At 44.2% G+C, this 21,311-nt stretch overlaps 1 protein-coding gene across 1 annotated transcript in view; it reads right to left on the minus strand.

Annotated features, from left to right (window-relative positions):
• MTR (5-methyltetrahydrofolate-homocysteine methyltransferase) overlaps window positions 1-21,311 on the minus strand; it is a 224,570-nt gene that overhangs the window by 94,383 nt on the left and 108,876 nt on the right. Inside the window, exons 20-21 of the mRNA XM_063918059.1 lie at window positions 3,434-3,586; window positions 3,016-3,123 (exon numbers count right to left, since the gene is read on the minus strand). Coding sequence (XP_063774129.1) covers window positions 3,016-3,123; window positions 3,434-3,586 — 261 coding nt within the window. The remainder of the gene's footprint in view (window positions 1-3,015; window positions 3,124-3,433; window positions 3,587-21,311) is intronic.

The following is a 21,311-nucleotide window of genomic DNA, read 5'->3' on the forward strand; positions in this document are numbered from 1 at the left end:
CTGAATATAGTGGGAGGCGATGGCAATATGAGACAGATATTGTTTGGCAGTGTCAGAAATATCCTGAGGTAGCTCTTCCTCTAATGCCTGACCCCATGCTTCAATTCCTTTTGCGGCCCAGGAGGCTGCTATAGTGGGTCTATGTACAGCCCCTGTAAGGGAGTAAATAGACTTCAGGCATCCCTCCACACGCTTATCCGTCGGTTCCTTCAGTGAGATGACAGTGGTGACAGGCAGAGTAGATGACACCACAAGACGAGTTACACGAAAGTCCACAGGCGGTGGATTTTCCCACTTGTTGCTCAACTCCGCAGGGATAGGATAACCAGCTAGCATCTTCTTAGACAGGGAGAGTTTCTTTACCTGGAGAAAACCAGGGTTCCTGACGTATGTCTATTAAATGATCAGAATGTGCGAAGACCACTTTAGCAACCTTCTGACGTTTGAACTTATCAGGTTTCTTAGACGCAGTAGTGGGATCTACCTCATCATCAATTTGTAGAATCAGCTTAATAGCCTCCACTAGGTCAGGAACATCAACCTAAGTTGTAGGTTCCTCGTCAGAAGCAAGTGAATCAGTGTCTGACGAATCAGTATATTCCCCATTCTCATCAAAAGAATTATCTGAAATATTAGTGGATTGTGAGGAGGAAGCGGCCCACTTAGATGACCCTTTGACCCCAGAGGGACGTGGGTAGATTTTTGTCTAACCAAAGATTGATTTCATTGTTGTATCTGGATAGACCGAGTGTCCGCCCAGGGCAGATTAACTACAGGGACAATATGTGGCTGTAATGGCACAGGAGGTCACAAAGGAGGCGTAAGATGTGTCACAAGCGTATTCAGCATACTTGAGAATGCTGTGGCTCCTGATTGGCTACAGGGCTGCGGGCTGACTGGGAGATGTATGGCACCCAATATACAAACCATTAGCTAAAACTTCTCCCTCAGGTAAATCCTTGGTTCAAGAACTGCATGATGCAGAAACGTCCACGAATTTCCCGCTCTGTGTGGCAGACATTATAGTGAATGTAGCCGTAGAGCGTAACAGTACAATATAGCCAGACAAATAAAATACCTGCAACCCCGATTTATGTGACAGTAAATAAAGCACACAGAGAATTAAAGTGGTATAAGGTGACTGAAATACACAGTAAAACACACTAAATAGTATATACTGTGTAGCACTATATAGGAGACCCTGACGCACCTAGCCCCCCAGGGTACAGAATACAGTGACAGCAATAGGTGTGATACACGAGGAGTGAAATCCACACGGCAGCTACAGGCACACTCATACACCTTTCAGACTGACAGAGCCGGGTCACACCCGGGAATGTGTTCCGGGACGCATCCCGGCATTGACCCCTTTCAGACTGCACTTAGAGCTGGGATCGACCCGGGACAGCCCCATTCACACTGATCCCGGGAAATCCCTGCAAATGCATATGTATGTCATTAGAAATGGAAATTTTTCTGGCCAGCCCTTCTTTTTACGGTTGTTGTCATGCACCTTCAAGAACTGCTTCTTTAGAGTCTTCATTTTATTTACAATTGCTGTTGTGTACGTATAATGCCTCTTGCTTCAAGCAGCTTTGCAATATTTTTATAAACGACTGCATCCTTCACTGTGCCTGTGATGTGTTTTTTAATCTCCTCTTCACCCCTTATGCTGAGCAGCTCTTTTACCTCCTCATCTGTCCAGGTCGCCATGACTGTCTCCTCCGCTTCCTGGACACTTCCCCGGGCTCTGGATGATGACATCATCTTTTCTGAGCCTGGGGAAGCTCCAATGAGAGGCCTTTTAACAGTCCCGGGTACTGAATACCGGGTAGGGCCCATTCACACTACACTGCATCCTGTGACGATTCCGGATTCAACCCTGGTCGAGACCTGGGATATTGTTCCTGTACCCTTTCACACTGAGCAATTTCCCGGGTTGATGAGCGTTCATGTGCAGTAACCCGGGAAATTTTTGTCAGTCTGAAAGGGGTATATGTCACAGTTACAATCCAGAAATTATTTCAGACAAACAATAAAACTGCACTGAACTAGTAAAATGACGTAGATAGATAGATAGATAGATAGATAGATAGATAGATAGATAGATAGATAGATAGATAGATAGATAGATAGATAGATAGATAGATAGATAGATAGAACAATGCACAGTCAGATACTGGATGTATATCTCAGAATACTTGTACTGAATATTCAGGTAGAAGTACACTTGTTCTTAACTAACACTGTCTAAAATGACATGTAGAATACTTAAGTGACTGTAAATGCACAGGGCTGAGTAAACAGGCGGATTTACAGAGGAGACATTGCCCTGCAGTCCCGGAGATCAGCCGCAGCTACTTGTGAAAAGATGGCGCCCAAATCTCTGGGTACTGTGGAGCCTTGTTAAAAGGATTTTCGTGAAATCCGACCTATGCTCCCTGCCCTGGTGGATATAGTGGGGTCCCTGCTCTAACACAGTGTCCATGCCAGTGTTGCAGTCTGTCTCCTAAGACCGCGACCAGAACGCAATTTCAGCAGGTCCTATCTGGGGGACCCTCTTTCCTCCTCCCAAAGAAGCAGCCACGAGATCCAGGAGAGCGCCAGCAGCGTGTGCCTGGTAACTGGAGCGCCTCCGCCGCAAGTACCCAGGAACTCGGCCAGCGGGAGTATGCGGCGCTGCTGGGGAGGTGTTGGAGCCGCAGCACAGTATGTCACTAGGACATAAAAGTGCTGCAGCCCTTGAAGAATATTGTAACAAAAGCTCTTTTCAGGGCTGCCTAGCGCAGCCACCCGTTACGTGACCTGCTCTGCAAGCACCAACTTACAAACTGAGCTCCAGTGTCCGGAGGCAGGGTTATAGAGGAGACCATGCAATGCATCCTGGGAACAGTCAAAGCTTTAGCCTCTTGGTGCCTCGGGTCAAGATCCAACTCTACACCCCGACATATTCCCTGTGCAACACAGTGTACCCCGCAAGAGAAATAAAAAATGGAGAGTAAAACTGGTACTCACATCTTCTTCCACACTTCCTGTTAATGCTCTCATCTCTTCTCTTTCTTTCTCCATGAAGGGAATAAGGTATCCTACTGACTTTTTCATAACTCGAGCAGACTTGATCACCTTTAACCATAAGTAGTTATCAAAAAGTTAAAATGAGAAGTAGATGTAGCCAGGAATTTGTCATTGAGCAATTAAAATTAATTGAAGTCAAGCCCAATACATGTCAATCCCAAGTGAATTAATGTATTCTCTTCAGCATTAGATGGTAATAGGATAAGCTATATACTGTACAAATAATGGATCGTCTATTACTCCATGTGGTGGACGTCGTCTACAATTTTTCACTCTTGGTAAGTGGTTGCCCAAGAGAGGCCCTACCAGAATATGAATAGGTTCCTACCAGAATAAGTAGGTTCTAGGTCTGTAGTACCTGTGGTAAAAACATCTTCCCAGTACCAAACAATTCTCCAACCACTTTCATGCCATTCATGAGGGGCCCTTCAATAATGTGGAGGGGTCTCTGATACCGTTTCTTATTTGCTTTGGCTTCCTCTGTATCCTCTATAACATATTTTTCAATACCCTAAAAAACAGAAAGGCAGAACTTAATATGGCCCGGTAGGGTAATGGCAAATGTGCTGACTTTTACATAAATGTAATTGAAGATCACAGAGTAAAAAAAAATAATGCTATTTTTGATTATAGTCTTTCAAGTAAATGCATTGTAATGGTTGTAAAGGACTACACTTTTTGGTTTTCAAAAAGTTACCAATGCTGCAGTTTCAATCAATCAAAGAAACTTAGTAGATGACCCATGTAAAATTAGAAATACTTAAAAAAAAAAAAAAAACAACAACACACCATATACATTTTTACAAATGGAGAAATTACGGTCATGCATTGCCGCTGCAAATAAGAAACCGTTGTTTAGTTGGCGGAATTATGTAGGCAATGCATGCCTTTTAGCCTGAAGCCAAGGTGCCTTCTATAACACAAGAATAAAACAAGTCTCCTGACAATGTATTTTTACAGGACTCTGCATTCTTTCAATATATACAGGAACGTTTTTCATTAGCCATCTCAAAACTTACAATTGTCACTGACAATAAAATGTGAGCCTGTATTTGTGCTCCACCTGGCGCAATGCACTCGAGACTCACAACTGGTGGACTGAGTTAGGGACATAATTTCATGATGATCTATGAAGATCACTTCTTTTTTAATTTTGAACAATGAAATGGACCAGGTTCAGCACAGTGACCTGTTTTCTAGGTAGATGCACACCTGGGGGTAAATTTACTAAGATGGGAGTTCTATTTAGGATGGGATGTTGCCCATAGCAACCAATCAGATTCTACTTCTCATTTAACTAGCACCTTCTAGAAGATAATACCTGGAATCTGATTGGTTGCTATGGGCAACATCCCATCTTAAATAGAACTCCCATCTTAGTAAATTTACCCCCTGGTCTTAACACCTTATCAGCAACTCTCTCTTCATTTTGTAGATTTTTTTTTTTTTAAATGTAATAATTTTTATTGAGTTTTGCATTTTTTTAAACATACAACTTAACTGTAATACCCAGTATACATTGTAAGGTCACTGCATATATTAAAATAGTATAACAATTTTTCAATAAAAGAAAAACCATATCAAGAAGTCTTGGTCATTTTGTAATGCAAGTACAATCATTGGGAATACATGCACAGACATATTACAAAGTCATCACTTCATACTTCAAATAAAAATTACTCTAAACACCACACATATCCAACAACAGAGACAGATCTAATCCTCATGGTGGTGCATGAAAGGCAAGTCTAACCATCTATCCCAGATTTTGTGATATTTAGTCTCCACTTGTCTGGATATATACACATACTTTTCATGCTTAACTACCTCGTTTGTCAAAGACAACCATGCTTCAGTCCTAGGACCAGTGGAGGACAGCCATGACCTGGCTATACAAACTTTAACCAGCGTGCATAAGTTGATAATATACCTTTGAGTAGTTTTAATCAAGAATATCATCCATCATAAAAATAAGCTAGCAGGCACACCGACGGGGTACACGCAACCAGAGGAACACCAGTGGATGCAATAATCCATATGATTTTAGTCCAAAACAAGCTAACCACGGAACATGACCACAGTAAATGCCAAAATGTACCTTCCAATGAATGACACTTAGGACATCTAGAATCCTCCCTGCCTCCTATTTAAATAGGCACTCAGGTGTCAGGTAAACTCTATTTAGTATAAACAGTTGGATTTGCTGGAACCTGGTAGAAGTGGAGGAAATACGGGGACCATTCAGAGCAGCATCCAGGTGTCTTATGAGAAAGGACCCAAGTCAGCCTCCCACTGGAGTCAGAGGTGTGGCAAATCATCCCTATGACAGGCTGCAAGCAGACTGGAATAAATCTGGGAAACAAGATGAGAGCCACCCAATGACAGCAGTGATTGTTTAACTGGGGACTGCTGTAAATTAATAGAGTTATTAGGGAATGGAGCATTACAGGCATGTCCCAACTGTAGATAGCGGGAAAAAATAGGTATGTGGAAATGGATAATCTACCTGTAACTGTGAGAATGTTTTAAATATGGTTCCCGAGTATAGGTGCCCAACAGAGGTAATTCCACATCTGCTCCAGATCTCACGCAGCTGCATCCCCATCAGTTCCTTAAAACCACCTGTGCCATCCAGCGGGGTATCCGGGTCCCATCCCTCCATCCGCAGAAGAGCATTGGCCTGTTTCCAGACCAGTATTGCTTGTTTAAATAATGGCATCTTTATCAGACCAATATTGCCTGCCTATAAACGGTTCAAAGGTGTAAGCCCTGGGGTCATGGTAGAGATGAGCTAAGTGGGGAGGTTAAGCCCAGTCTTAATCCATTCCGAGATATGGGTTAACTGCGTAGCGCAATAGTAAAGTTTAAAGAAAGGCAATGCCATACCCCCTGAGTCCATTGTGCGGGTCAAAGTACCCAGTTTAATCCTCACCAGTTTACTGGACAAAATAATCAAGGATAGTATACAGTCTATTCATCTAAATATTGCTTGGGAAATATATATCGGGCAATGCTCCAGTGCATATAGCAGTTTAGGCTGTGCCATAATTTTAATATGGCTAATCCGCTCTTTGACCGTAAGCGGAATCTTCCCTCAAACAGGTATTCCGGATTTTAAATAATCTAATTGCGGTTGTACATTAAGAGACATCTAGCGAGTAGGATCATTAGATATCCAAATACCCAAGTACTTAAATACATCCACCCACTGAAGTGGCAGAGATATAAGAGGATCCCCAGGACATGGCCCCTAAACGGCATTATGCGGGATTTGTCCCAGTTGATTAACAACCCAGAACATTTACTAAATTCATTAATAATATTCAATATTAAAGGCATGGTTTCAGCATAGTCGGATACAAACAACTATATGTCATCTGCGTATAGCACTATTTTGTCTACTCTCGGACCCATAACAAACCCAGATAAGGCATTATTATGACGAATAAGACAAGCCAGTGGCTCCACTGCTAAAGCAAACAGGGTAGGAGAGAGGGGGCATCCCTGTCTGGTCCCTCTCCGTAGCAGAAAACAGGAGGAAATAAGAGGATTTTGGTACTTACCGATAAATCCATTTCTCTGAATCCTCTAGGGGACACTGGAGTCCTATACAGTAGGGGTGTGAAGCCTTGAACCGGAGGTGTGGCACAATCTTAAATTAGCATTGTCTGCACAGCCGGCTCCTCCCCCTTCACATCCCTCCTCCCTCAGTTTGAAAAATTTGACTGAGAGAATAGGACATGACACTATAGCCCATGGCGAGGAACCGAACCGTACAACATATCAAACAGCGACCAAGAACTCTTAACCGAATAACTAACGCTGTTTGCACGAACTGTTTAAACAAGAACTTTGAACACAGCAGGTTGACAGCACCGAGGCGGGCATCCAGTGTCCCCTAGAGGATTCAGAGAAATGGATTTATCGGTAAGTACCAAAATCCTCTTTTCTCTTTCATCCACTAGGGGACACTGGAGTCCTATACAGTAGGGGACGTCCCAAAGTTTTCCCCCAGGGAGGGAGTGCTGTCGGTGGCCTGCAAAACTAAACGTCCGAACTTAGATTCTCCGGACGCAAAAGTATCAAACTTGTAAAATTTCGCGAACGTGTGGGCTGAAGACCACGTTGCCGCTCTGCAAAGTTGAGTAGTGGAAGCACCCCTGGCAGTCGCCCACGAGGCACCCACTGATCGGGTAGTATGAGCACCCGTCTGAACCGGAACCTGTTTGCCACAGGAAATATAAGCTTGCCGAATGGCAAGTCTAATCCATCTGGACAAAGTCTGCTTAGATGCCGGCCAACCCTTCCTTGGCCCATCATACAGAACAAACAAATGGTCCGACTTTCTGAAAGACGACGTAACCTGTACGTATACCCTTAAAGCTCGGACAACATCCAATGACACGTCCCCATCTGTGAGACCCTGGAAAGATGGGACCACTATTGGCTGGTTTACGTGAAACCCCGAAACCACCTTCGGAAGGAAGTCTGCTCTTGTACGGAGTTCCGCCCTATCCTCATGAAAAACTAAGAAAGGACTCTTACAGGATAAGGCTCCCAACTCAGAAACCCGCCTAGCCGAAGCCAAGGCAAGTAATAACGTGACCTTCCAAGAGAGATATTTCAGGTCTGTTCTTGTCAACGGCTTAAAAGTCGGTGACTTCAAATATTCTAACACCAAACCTAAGTCCCATGGTGCCGTGGGAGGACGAAAAGGGGGTTGAATCCTCAGAACCCCCTGTAAAAAGGTTTGAATCTCTGGCAAGGATGCTAACCGCTGTTGAAAAAGGATGGAGAGAGCTGAAATCTGAACCTTCAGAGAGCCCAGCCTGAGCCCTCCCTCTAGACCGGCCTGAAGGAAAAGTAGAAGTCGAGATAAATGGAAGTTCGTTGAATTCCATCCCCGTTCCTGACACCAGGCCATGTACCGTCTCCAAATCCTGTAGTAGTGCCTGGCTGTGACCGGCTTCCTAGCGGCAATCATTGTAGGAATGGCCGTTCGTGGGATCCCTCTGTTTCTTAAGATCCGGGTTTCAATAGCCACGCCATCAAACGCAGCCTGTTCAGGTCGGGGTGTAGGAACGGTCCCTGAGATAGCAGGTCCTCTCTCTGAGGTAACCTCCAAGGATCTTCCGCAAGTAACCCCTGCAGGTCGGAGTACCAACTCCTGCGGGGCCAATCTGGTGCGATTAGAATGGCACACACTCGTTCCCGCTTTACCCTTTTCAGAACCCTGGGTATTGATAAAGCTAAACATTTATCGTATATAATACCCTTTATGAGGTCTAAGAACACTGTACGCTATTTATGTATGAAGTACCGTAAGGGTACGCTAGTTGCGTAACAATCGCTTTGCCGTGATCGAGACGCTCAAGCGTCACGTTCACTCACGGCCAAGAGATCACAGGCAGGCACGTTATTGGCTGTTAACTAAAGTAATGATTCGCTGTAGCGAACGCTCGGGACCACGAGGGGATCACCAGCGGAGCTGACGCTCACTATATTAAACCTTTGTATCTAAACCATAAACAGTGTATTGTGCAGTAAAACCTTAGTGTAATGTTAGAGAGTAAATGCAACACAGTATAACCTTATTACCTTAAAAGCTGTTTGAGCGTCACCGACGCTCTGAGAATACTTAATACTATAAGAAACACACAGATACCGTGCTCAGGGTCCAACGCCTAAAATATATATTATGAATGCTATACTTGCAAAAGAGTTAAACACAATACAAGTCATACACTACAATATAACATAGACTACCTAACCAGATAACTACACAGGAAATACAATACAATACAATTTAAGGGAAAATGAGTGAGAAAGAGAAGGAGAGAGAGAGAGAGAAATTGAGAGAGATTGGCCCACAATAACAAGAAGATCAATATAGTTGCGGAGAAACACTTACGCACAAGGGGAAACGATCGCATGCGCCTCGATATCCAGCTCCCGATTATCAGCAATGAGAACCGTTGAAGAGAGTGAACTGGATATGGTCGGCCTGCCTATTTATGCCCCACACACAATGCAATTCAATGGTCCCTACAATCTTATTGTTCATTGGACACAGGAATTCGACTTCGCACTATAACAAAAGGTCATAGGTTGATTCATACAGGTGGGTTGTGACTGTTTCCAACTGTTCAGGTGGGTGGGATACTGAGTTTCCCGCCGCATGACTAAATAAGAACAAATAATAGTAAATGGACATAAACTTCTTATGTCCATAACTATTCGCACGAGCGATTAATCTGCTCCAAACCAACACCGGAATATTGCTATTTAAATACTCTTCCGATGGGTACCAAACACCACTGTATGACCCCTGTTAGACCCTTCGTACAATACAAAGAGGGATCTCTCTGTTCAGGAACATGCTATGTTAACTAAACTTTCAGAATCTATCAAAGGGACCATGATCTACAAAATACATTATTACTGAAAATATGTAACGATTGAGTCGCACGCTACGATCACATAAACTCTACCGTAAATACGCATACCGTGCGCCTGCGGGTGCCCGCGACTGTGAGTATGCGTACGCACGGGAGAGCGTACGCATGCGCAGCACGGACCTGTGTGAGGTGCAAATATGGTAGTGTGCATAGAGATATTTTTCTGACTTTGACAGTCCACCCTTTGGCAGTCAACAATAACTGCCACTTCCTGAAAACATTTCAAAAAGAGAAAAATATATGTTAGGGGTTAATACATTTACATGGTTGGGTAAGGGAGGAGAGGAGATGGTAGGAAAAGGGTATGACCTAGTGAGATAGCAGAAGCATGTGTGTATGAATCCGTGCTTGGGGGTCATGTATCATCGTGCCGTACGTGTTTTAAATCAAGCTTCGAGGTATTGCGAAGTATACATGTGAATTCCTTCTTATCCCGTGGTACGGGTCTGTGGATGGGCTGTCAAACTTTACCGAGCTCTTTTCGGCTTTGGTTGTAACAAAATGGGGGAGCACATTTTAGTTGATGATACATGAATGGGGGAGATATGTGATTGCTGATATCTGTGCCTGTATTCCCTATCGACTATGTGTGTCATTACCTGAGGGTTGTAGAAATGAAGAAAAGACATAATTACGGTAAATGCGGTGGTATTCTATGTCAGGTAAATGTACAGTCGTCGATTGAGGTCTTGTTTGGTGTCTGTTGAATGCAGTCTTCTTTGTGCTTTTGCCCATAAGGTGCGAGCAAAAGCTGTCAATGTCCATAGATTTACAAAAGTGTTGGGCTAGCGTAATTTTAAAATTTCTAGGGAAACTGGGGATCCATGGCATAGTTCATCAAAAATCTGTGTATCAGGTTGTCAAACTTCTTCTTTAATCCCTCTGTTGTCTGTATATCGGCTCATCAAATTCCTCGTCCAAGTGGGTCTTGTTACCTTGGAGAAAACGGAAAAACAGGTGAAAGAAACGGACCGTAGAAATCGCATTTTCATCACATCATTGTTTCTACATTTGGGTCATAAATCAAGTCCAGGTTAATTACAGTTTCCTCACTCCTTAAACTCATTACCCTAGTACGATGATTGCACTTCATTAAAGCCTGACCGCATCTAAATATCAATCCAATCGATATGACAACACCTAAGATACATAGGAGAAACTTCCCAACATCCATTATGACTCCTTGAGCCCAGTCTCCTAAACCAGAAAACCAATTTCGCGGGTTCAACCATGACACCCAACCAGTCAGCTCATTACCTACAGCAGCAAGAGTGAGATTGTGTCTCCTGCGAAATTCCCACTTCAATTGGAGAATATCGTCCATCTTCTGGTCTATGACCTCGACCGGGTCCTCGGTGCTATTCGTAATATATGTGCAACATTTCACGCCGTATTGTGTTGCCAGTGTGACACAATATCCGCCTGTCACTGCTGTGAGGTAATTGAGAACCATTCTATGCTGTACCAGTTCTGTTTTGTAAGCCTGAAGTTCTCTTCCAGTATACCTAAACGTGTCATCATACATTTCAGTGATATTATCTAACAAATTTGCGAGCGCCGATATGTATTTATAATTCAGCACTCCTCTAGCGGTGCGGGTGAAATCTAACGCGATTAAGAATTGAATCCCGGTGGATTCACTTATCAGATCAGAGGCCGGATGCTCTGTCTTCTCTATCAGGTGCCTTTTAACAACGTGCTCGTAATGGGTGTGAGTATAAGGAGCTTGGGCACCACGGTGTATGTCTTTCATTTTGTCATGTGATACAGTCATTACTTCAGGCAGTACTTTTCCAATATAACACAATCCTTCAGAGTTTGGGGCAAGCCACTTGTACGCCTTTCTCCCGCATATGAAATATGCATCATCGGGGAGAACATATGGGACGGAGTAGGACATAACCATATTACACACCTTCCATGTGAAATCTCCTAACCCTAATTCTTCCATCTGTTTAGTACACGTATCAGGTTGTACGATATGTGCACAGTATCCTGGTGATACCTCTCCAACTTTAGTAATCCTATTTCCTAAGGTATACCTATACCGGAAAGATTTTCCTCTACTGGCTATGTGGCGTACAAGCTCTGTATCTGTAGGCATTCTATCTGCTCTATGCGAAAAGGTCATGGTGTGGTTACTCCATGACACTTCCCAATTTCCCGGTTTTCGGGGATTGGAGATGTTGAAACATAATAGGGACCTATCCACATGGTATTGGTGGAGCTTCAAACTAGGAGGGCTGGAGATATTAAACCTCCGGTCCACCGGTCTCCCACCATTTAACTCAAGTACCTCCTCTATCGTTAAAGGAAATGGTACTAGCCCTGATTTGCTATGACCCTGAGGTACTTGAGAGCATACCCAACAATCTGTTTTGTTTAACACATTACCCACTAAGGAGTGATAGTCACTCAATGGATGCCGGTCCATATGGATATTAAAACTGGATTGGCATTTCTTAATGCACCCATCCTCAATGACATTGTTACAGAGCCTACAGATACAGTTTTCTTCAGCTAACAATCCATCACAATTCCTTCTATGGTCAATGCTATCGGATCGTTTTCTGATACTCGCCTTTGCTTGTTGATTATGTTGTTCTCGGAAAACTACGCCTCCATCTTTATCATCAGAACCCATTCCAGAACCTCTCTCGACCTCCATGGTACTCTCGCCGGAACAGACTGCTCTGGTCAACATCATGGTCAACAGGAAAATCCGGATCACAGTCTCTTGGGGCAAGTCCATCTTATAGGAGGAGACGAAGAAAAATGAGAGGGGGAAAAAAATAATTGAGGGAGATGGGATGGGAAATTGGAGAAAAACAATAAAAGGGAATAGGGGATCGACAACTGCTTTTGGTCTTGTGATTTTCAATGCTCAGGTGCCGCCTCAGTCCTCCTGGAACAGACACTCTAGTGATACAACCTCTACCGTCTGTTCCTTATCACAGGACTTCTCTGGATCAACGACCTTTTTACAGTGGGACGAATGAACCCAAGTCTCTCTCTCAGCAACCTTCAATGCTGTAGTGCTAGTCAATAAGACCTGGTATGGTCCTTCCCATCTGTCAATAAGGCAACCTGAGCGTAGAAAATTCCGTATCATTACATAATCCCCAGGTTCAATGTCATGACAATTACTATCTGGTAAATCAGGAATCACTAACTTCAGATTATCATTTTGATTCCTCAACTGTTTACTCATGTTAATCAAGTATTTTACAGTTACTTCATTGTTACACTTCAAATCATCCTGAGGGTTAATCATAACATGCGGTTGTCGACCAAACAAGATTTCAAAGGGAGACAGATTAAGAGGGGACCTGGGAGTGGTTCTGATGCTGTACAGTACAATGGGTAAAGCTTCTGGCCATGTCAATCCTGTCTCTGCCATCACTTTACTCAGTTTATTTTTAATAGTGCTGTTCACTCTTTCCACTTTCGCACTCGCCTGTGGACGGTATGGAGTATGCAGCTTGCTATCAATTCCCATCAATTTACACATTCCTTGAAAGACATCACCTGTAAAATGGGTACCCCTATCACTTTCGATAATTCTAGGGATACCATATCTACATACAAATTCCTGCACAATTTTCTTAGCAGTAAACATAGCGGTATTTGTGGCCGCCGGAAATGCTTCGACCCAATTTGAGAAAACATCTATACAAACAAGTACATATTTCAAATTTCGACAAGGGGGTAATTGAATGAAGTCAATCTGTATTACCTGGAAAGGGCCGCCGGCAGGTGGGATATGGGATGGTTCTGTAGGTATTGCCTTTCCAATATTCTCTTTCTCAAACAGGTAAGGCATGACATGGCTCTTTTACTCGCATGAGAGGAGAATCCTGGGGCGCACCAATATGCTCTTACCAACTTGCACATCCCTTCCTTGCCTAGATGAGTCAGCCCGTGAGCTGCTTCAGCCAAACACGGAAGATATGCTCTGGGGGCCACTGGTTTACCATGTCCATCCGTCCAGAGTCCTGAGGACTCCTGGCCATATCCCTTTGCCCTCCAGACTGCCTTTTCCTGTGTGGAACACAAATTTTGCATCTCACACAACTTCTGTGTGTTGATGGTATTAAATACCATCAGTTGTGTGGTGTCTGTCTGTCTGGGGGTAGCGGCTGCTAACTTAGCTGCTTCGTCTGCTCGGCTGTTACCAAGCGATACTGGGTCTTGGCTATATGTATGTGCTTTACATTTGATAACAGCCACTCTGTCGGGTTCCTGTATCGCTGTTAGAAGCCTTTTTATGTGAGCTGCATGCGCTACCGGTGTACCAGCTGCCGTCATGAAATTTCGGAGGCGCCATAGGGCTCCGAAATCATGGACTACCCCGAATGCGTATCTAGAATCGGTGTAGATATTGGCTGATTTGCCCTTAGCCAATTCACATGCTCTGGTTAGGGCGACCAGTTCAGCAACCTGGGCTGAGTGAGGTGGGCCTAGCGGTTCCGCTTCTATGGTGCCTTGGTCATCTACGACTGCGTATCCAGTACACAAGTCTCCCGAGTCTGACTGTCTATGACAACTACCGTCCGTGTAGAACGTAAGTTCTGCATCTTTCAGTGGGTTGTCACTGATGTCAGGCCTTGCGGTAAAATTTTGGGTCAAATATTCTATACAATCATGAGTGTCTTCCTTTGTATTAAATCCTCCTTCCCCAGTACTCTCATCCTCCACCCTTTGGGTCTGTCCAGACACACTTGGGAGATATGTTGCAGGATTTAATGCACTGCATCTCCTTATGGTGATGTTTACGGGGGCCATTAGTGCCAATTCCCATCTTGTAAACCGCGCTGATGAGACGTGCCTGGTTTGGGCAGAATTTAACAAGGCTGACACTGCATGCGGTGTATGAATTGTGAGGTTGTGACCTAGCACGACGTCTTCGCTTTTCGTTACTAGCAATGCTATCGCAGCAACGCTTCGCAAGCATGTGGGGAGGGATCGCGCTACCGTGTCTAGCTGAGCGCTGTAATATGCTACTGGCCTGCTGGCATCACCGTGCTTTTGGGTTAGTACGCCTGCCGCGCAACCAGCACTTTCTGTTCCGTATAGTTCAAAGGGTTTCCCATAGTCCGGCATACCTAATGCTGGTGCCTGCGTTAGGCACTGTTTAAGTCTCTCAAATGCTGCCTCAGACTCGTCTGTATGCGAAATCCGATCAGGTTTGTTTGAGGAGACCATTTCCTGCAAAGGTAACGCTAAAATGGAAAACCCTGGGATCCAATTACGGCAATACCCACACATTCCTAAAAGTGTTCTGATCTGTTGCTGGGTTTGTGGCAGAGTCATGTCTCTAATTGCTTGAATTCTATCAGCGGTCAGGTGTCTCAGTCCTTGTGTTAAACAGTGTCCCAAATATTTTACCTTAGTTTGGCATAATTGCAACTTGTCTTTGGAAACCTTGTGTCCTGTGTCTGAAAGATGAAACAGGAGCTGTTTCGTATCCTTCAGGGATGCCTCCAATGAATCAGAACACAGTAGATCATCCACGTACTGTATTAATACTGATCCACTCACTGGTTGGAAAGACTGTAAACAATCATGCAAAGCCTGAGAAAATATACTTGGGCTATCTATGAATCCTTGTGGTAATCGAGTCCATGTGTATTGGACTCCTCTGTATGTAAATGCGAACAAATATTGACTGTCAGGGTGCAGAGGTACCGAAAAGAAAGCGGAGCAGAGGTCAATAACAGTGAAAAATTTCGCAGTGGGAGGGATTTGCATTAGGATGACAGCTGGATTTGGCACTACGGGGAACTGACTCTCAACTATTTTGTTAATCCCCCTTAGATCCTGCACTAGCCGGTAACCCCTCCCCCCACTCTTTTTCACAGGGAAGATGGGACTATTAGCAGTGCTGGACGTTCTTACCAGAATGCCCTGTTGTAGTAAGCGCTCTATTACTGGGTAAACTCCTAACTCCACCTCTGGCTTCAGAGGGTACTGTGGGATTTTTGGAGCTATCCTACCATCTTTTACTTGTACAACTACCGGAGCTACGTTTGCCATTAATCCAGTGTCCTGTCCATCTTTAGTCCAAAGTGACTCTGGTATCTGAGATGTCATTTCTTCTACTTGGGAGGGAGTCCTATTTGTCATAGTGGTATGTGACATTAATTTTGACGGGGAGTCTAACATGTCTCGTACTTCCTGAGCGTGATTCTCAGGTATGTCCAAGAATACACCTTCAGGAGTACAATAAATGACGCACCCCATTTTACACAGTAAGTCTCTTCCCAGGAGATTGGTCGGTGCCGATGCAGCCAGCAAAAAGGAATGCTTGGTATGTAAAGGCCCTATTGTAATCTCTGCTGGTTTGCTAACAGGGTAATGCTGGACTACTCCTGTTACTCCCACGGCTGGAATTGTCCTACCAGTGGTCCTCATGCCAACTGTCGAATTTATCACTGATTTGGCCGCCCCTGTGTCTACAAGAAAGTTTAATGATTTACCAGCTACATTGATTGCAATTTCTGGTTCACTTCCAAGACTTGCAATCAATTTTACTGGCTGCAGATTACAGGTATGGCCACACCCCTATTGGGTATGGTGACCTCCCTGAATCCCGCTGGCAGCAACTACTTGTGATGGAGTTAATTGGGAGCTACCAGAGGCTTGCCAGTCTCTGTTCGGGGGATATCTTTTTGTTTCCCCTGCATGTGGCTCATAACTCCGTTTCTGCGGACCCTGATCCCAATGTCGTGTGTCGTGTCGTTGTCTAGGGGGTTGGTATGAGTTTTGTACATTCTTTACTCTACAATCTCGTGCCATGTGTCCCTGTTTATGACAAGAATAACAAGTAACCACACTTGACTTACCCACAGGGTTTGGTGATACAAACAAAGGCTGCCTTGTGGTCAGGGCCTGTATACTTACGGCCATTAACTTATCACTTTGTTGTTCCCTGTGTCTGGTGATGTTCCTATCGTGATCAATAGCAGCCTCTCTCAAAGTAGCCACAGACAGACCTCGCCAACATGGTTGTGTGGTCTGTACCCTAGTCTTCAATGACTCTTTTAAACCATCCATCAGTACCGATACTGCTACTTCTCGATGGTTTATGTTTGTTTTAATGTCCTCTATGCCTGTGTATTTTGCCATTTCTGATAATGCTCTGTGAAAATACTCTGCAGCTGTCTCTGACTCCTTCTGTTTAATGGAGAATATCTTGTTCCATCCGACTACCGCTGGGAAATATTCTTTTAACTGTAAGTTTATTCTTTTTACATTGTCTTTGTTGTACACATCTGTAAGAGGTACATCCTGATCTAATCCGCAATCAGCTAAAAATTGAGTTGCGTCAACATTGGAGGGTAAACATGCTCTCAGCAATATCTGCCAGTCTTTATTGTTGGGCTCTACAGTGTTACCTAAGTCTCTGATGTATTTTTGACTGGCAACTAATTCTTTTCTAGGGTCAGGGAATTCAGACACGATGGTCCTTAATTCCATTCTGGAAAATGGGCTATACATGGCAATGTTCCTCACAGGGGTGACCCCTGTTGTGTCAGTTTTCCCATTTGGAACAGCTATTACCCTAACAGGATTAACTCTAACAACATCACTCTGTGTGGGTTCTACAGCCTGTGGTGAAATGGCTTCAGCATAGTGTATGGTGCCGTACTTACCTGTAGACACGACCTCACCTATCCCTCCGCTAGGGCCTTTGTTACTAATCTCGTGGGTGGAGCTGTGCCTACTGTGGTCTCTGCTATGGTGGCTGCTAGAGAGAGCGCTGAAATTGTTGCCGATTCGTCTTCTTGATCACACTCCTGAGGGAAGTTCAAAACAGGGTACAACTTGCACGGGTTAATACTTGCGTTGGTTAATTGGTTAACATTATCTTTAACATTTATACAGTTGCTAAGTGTTTGTGTGTTACACCTTAGTGCGTCATTCTCCGCAACCAATTTTTCTCCTGATATGTATGGTGGCGGTGGGGCCGTGGCTATCAGTTTTCTGATTGAGCCAGATCCCGCCGCCTGAGCCAATCCTCTCTGTATGTCACATTCCTGCTGCCACAACTGCAAATAATCGTAATGTTTGATTCGTCTCTTTGTTGATTTAATGAGACATATCCTTCTCCTTAAATTCGTTAACACTTCTGTGCTGAAGCTACCTACTCTTGGGAATTTCTCCCCGTCATGTACTGTCATTCTCTCCCATTCATCACATAAAGCTTCTGTGTGACTTCCGTATTTCTCACACATTACATACCTTGCCGACCCAATTGGTCGGTTCACTGAATCAACCCGAACCGAGGTTGATCGCCCCCTACCTGAACAAGTGGCCCCCATAGTTCGAAGGTGTTGCTTTATTTAACCAACCCTTACGCAAACCAAATGTCCAAAATAGGCTGACGGTGGCGGTTTACCGAGTACCCCACTCACTCGCCCACGCCGACCAATACGACCTGATCACACCGATATGGTGCTGGCGTACTCGACCTAGGGCCCCTGCGACCTGAACCTCTATTTACTGGAACCTGTGAGGGTGCTCCGAAGAACACTTACTCTTTCCAGTAACTATTGGTTGCTGGATAGTTCCTGAGTGAGCAGCGAACTTCCCTTAAAATAAAAAAAAATTACACAAATCACGTTAGAATGTACAAATAGCGTTTATGACCTTCGTACACAAATAGTACCGGTCAGGTTTACTAATGCACACAATTACGTGCGGTACAATCGTTTAGTACACAAGCAACTAATCTTATGTACTGAGCGACCAGTGGAATCGAAAATTTCGGCTGCGAATTCCTTCAGCCAGAGCTTATATGGCCTATATGGGTGTTGCACCAACCCTTTCTTGGTGTTGTGCCTGTGGACTGTATAGCGGACTTCCTTGTCTGCTGTACCTGAACCTGTTGGTCTGCTATGACCTCCTGGTCTGTTACAGTATGACCTCCTGGTCTGCTACACTCTAATGCTCAAATTGTATATTTAACCAGGGATGCCTCCCTAGCCACCATGTACGTCACTTACACGCATGTACCTCACGAGAACTCGACTTTTCTTGTGGTTCAACCTGTAAAATTGTATACAACACACTCACTCACCACATGTACACTTTTGTTTCTATTTCTATTTCTGCGCAGAAATTTCTCTTTAGACCAGATGTGTTACAAATTAGGAGAAGGATCTATTAATTTAAATTTGGAATTTAAAAAAAAATTTTGCGCGATTTATCGCCTGGCGTTATTTACCGCGTGGCGCTACTTATCGCGTTGAGAGGAGAGAAAAAAAAAACTTGTGATTTGAGTTACGTGGGCGTACCCGTACGCTCCGTTGCGTAATATACGCTGCGTGCGTCGGCCCTTGGATTGCGTACGCAAGTCTCAGTCTTTTGTTAGAGACACGTGTACGCAAAGCAAAGATCCACCGTAACACAATTTATACGTTTATCAACTATAGAGCTGGCAAACAGGAGAGTGACATACGAAAATACACCAATGAAAAGGAAATGCAGATATATGTGTGTGCGTGCGTGTGTACGCAAGACAGAAAAATAAACAGTTTTAAAAAGACACTATTGTTTTGTTCTTACCTCCGGTTCCCGGATTCCTTCAGCACCCTTTACTAAGAGAAGCAGACGCTTATCCAAACAGCACTACGAGGAATATGATCTCCCGCCCTTTGCTGCTGGATAATGTCTGCTGAAATTACCTAGTGCAGATATGTGAAGGACAGGGCGAGCCGCCAATTGATAAAGCTAAACATTTATCGTATATAATACCCTTTATGAGGTCTAAGAACACTGTACGCTATTTATGTATGAAGTACCGTACGGGTACGCTAGTTGCGTAACAATCGCTTTGCCGTGATCGAGACGCTCAAGCGTCACGTTCACTCACGGCCAAGAGATCACAGGCAGGCACGTTATTGGCTGTTAACTAAAGTAATGATTCGCTATAGCGTAGCGAACGCTCGGGACCACGAGGGGATCACCAGCGGAGCTGACGCTCACTATATTAAACCTTTGTATCTAAACCATAAACAGTGTATTGTGCAGGAAAACCTTAGTGTAATGTTAGAGAGTAAATGCAACACAGTATAACCTTATTACCTTAAAAGCTGTTTGAGCGTCACCGACGCTCTGAGAATACTTAATACTATAAGAAACACACAGATACCGTGCTCAGGGTCCAACGCCTAAAATATATATTATGAATGCTATACTTGCAAAAGAGTTAAACACAATACAAGTCATACACTACAATATAACATAGACTACCTAACCAGATAACTACACAGGAAATACAATACAATACAATTTAAGGGAAAATGAGTGAGAAAGAGAAGGAGAGAGAGAGAGAAATTGAGAGAGATTGGCCCACAATAACAAGAAGATCAATATAGTTGCGGAGAAACACTTACGCACAAGGGGAACTGATCGCATGCGCCTCGATATCCAGCTCCCGATTATCAGCAATGAGAACCGTTGAAGAGAGTGAACTGGATATGGTCGGCCTGCCTATTTATGCCCCACACACAATGCAATTCAATGGTCCCTACAATCTTATTGTTCATTGGACACAGGAATTCGACTTCGCACTATAACAAAAGGTCATAGGTTGATTCATACAGGTGGGTTGTGACTGTTTCCAACTGTTCAGGTGGGTGGGATACTGAGTTTCCCGCCGCATGACTAAATAAGAACAAATAATAGTAAATGGACATAAACTTCTTATGTCCATAACTATTCGCACGAGCGATTAATCTGCTCCAAACCAACACCGGAATATTGCTATTTAAATACTCTTCCGATGGGTACCAAACACCACTGTATGACCCCTGTTAGACCCTTCGTACAATACAAAGAGGGATCTCTCTGTTCAGGAACATGCTATGTTAACTAAACTTTCAGAATCTATCAAAGGGACCATGATCTACAAAATACATTATTACTGAAAATATGTAACGATTGAGTCGCACGCTACGATCACATAAACTCTACCGTAAATACGCATACCGTGCGCCTGCGGGTGCCCGCGACTGTGAGTATGCGTACGCACGGGAGAGCGTACGCATGCGCAGCACGGACCTGTGTGAGGTGCAAATATGGTAGTGTGCATAGAGATATTTTTCTGACTTTGACAGTATGAGTGGGAATGGTATGTAAACCCTCCTGTAACACCAAGGAAGTGTTAATGCGTCCACTCCTTCTGCTGCTAGATCTCGAGTTCTTGACACATATCTGGGCAGCTGATGGTTTTGTCGAGACGCCATTAGGTCCACCTGAGGCAGACCCCATCTTCTCACAATCATGTTGAAAATCCGTGGATGAAGGCACCACTCTCCCGGATGCATGTCTTGGCGACTGAGGTAATCTGCTTCCCAGTTCTCCACACCTGGAATGAACACTGCCGAGAGAATGATGTCTCTTCTTTCTGCCCACAACAAGATCCTTGTGGCTTCCTTTAACGCCATCCTGCTCTTTGTTCCTCCCTGACGGTTTATGTAAGCCGTCATTGTGACATTGTCTGACTGAATCCTGATGTGTTGATTCATGACTAGGTCTTCTGCTAAGAGAAGTGCATTGTAAACTGCTCTTAGTTCGAGGATATTTATGGGTAGTTTGCTTTCCTGTAGCGTCCACCGTCCTTGAAACTGATGGTCCTCTAGGACGGCTCCCCAACCTCTGAGACTGGCGTCCGTCGTCAGAATCCTCCAATCCCAAATGCCGCATTTCTTGCCGGCCGTAAGGTTCTTGTGTAACGACCACCATATCAAGGAGACCCGTACTTGTGGTTGA

Source organism: Pseudophryne corroboree, chromosome 4 (assembly GCF_028390025.1).
Source record: "Pseudophryne corroboree isolate aPseCor3 chromosome 4, aPseCor3.hap2, whole genome shotgun sequence".
NCBI lineage: Eukaryota > Metazoa > Chordata > Amphibia > Anura > Myobatrachidae > Pseudophryne > Pseudophryne corroboree.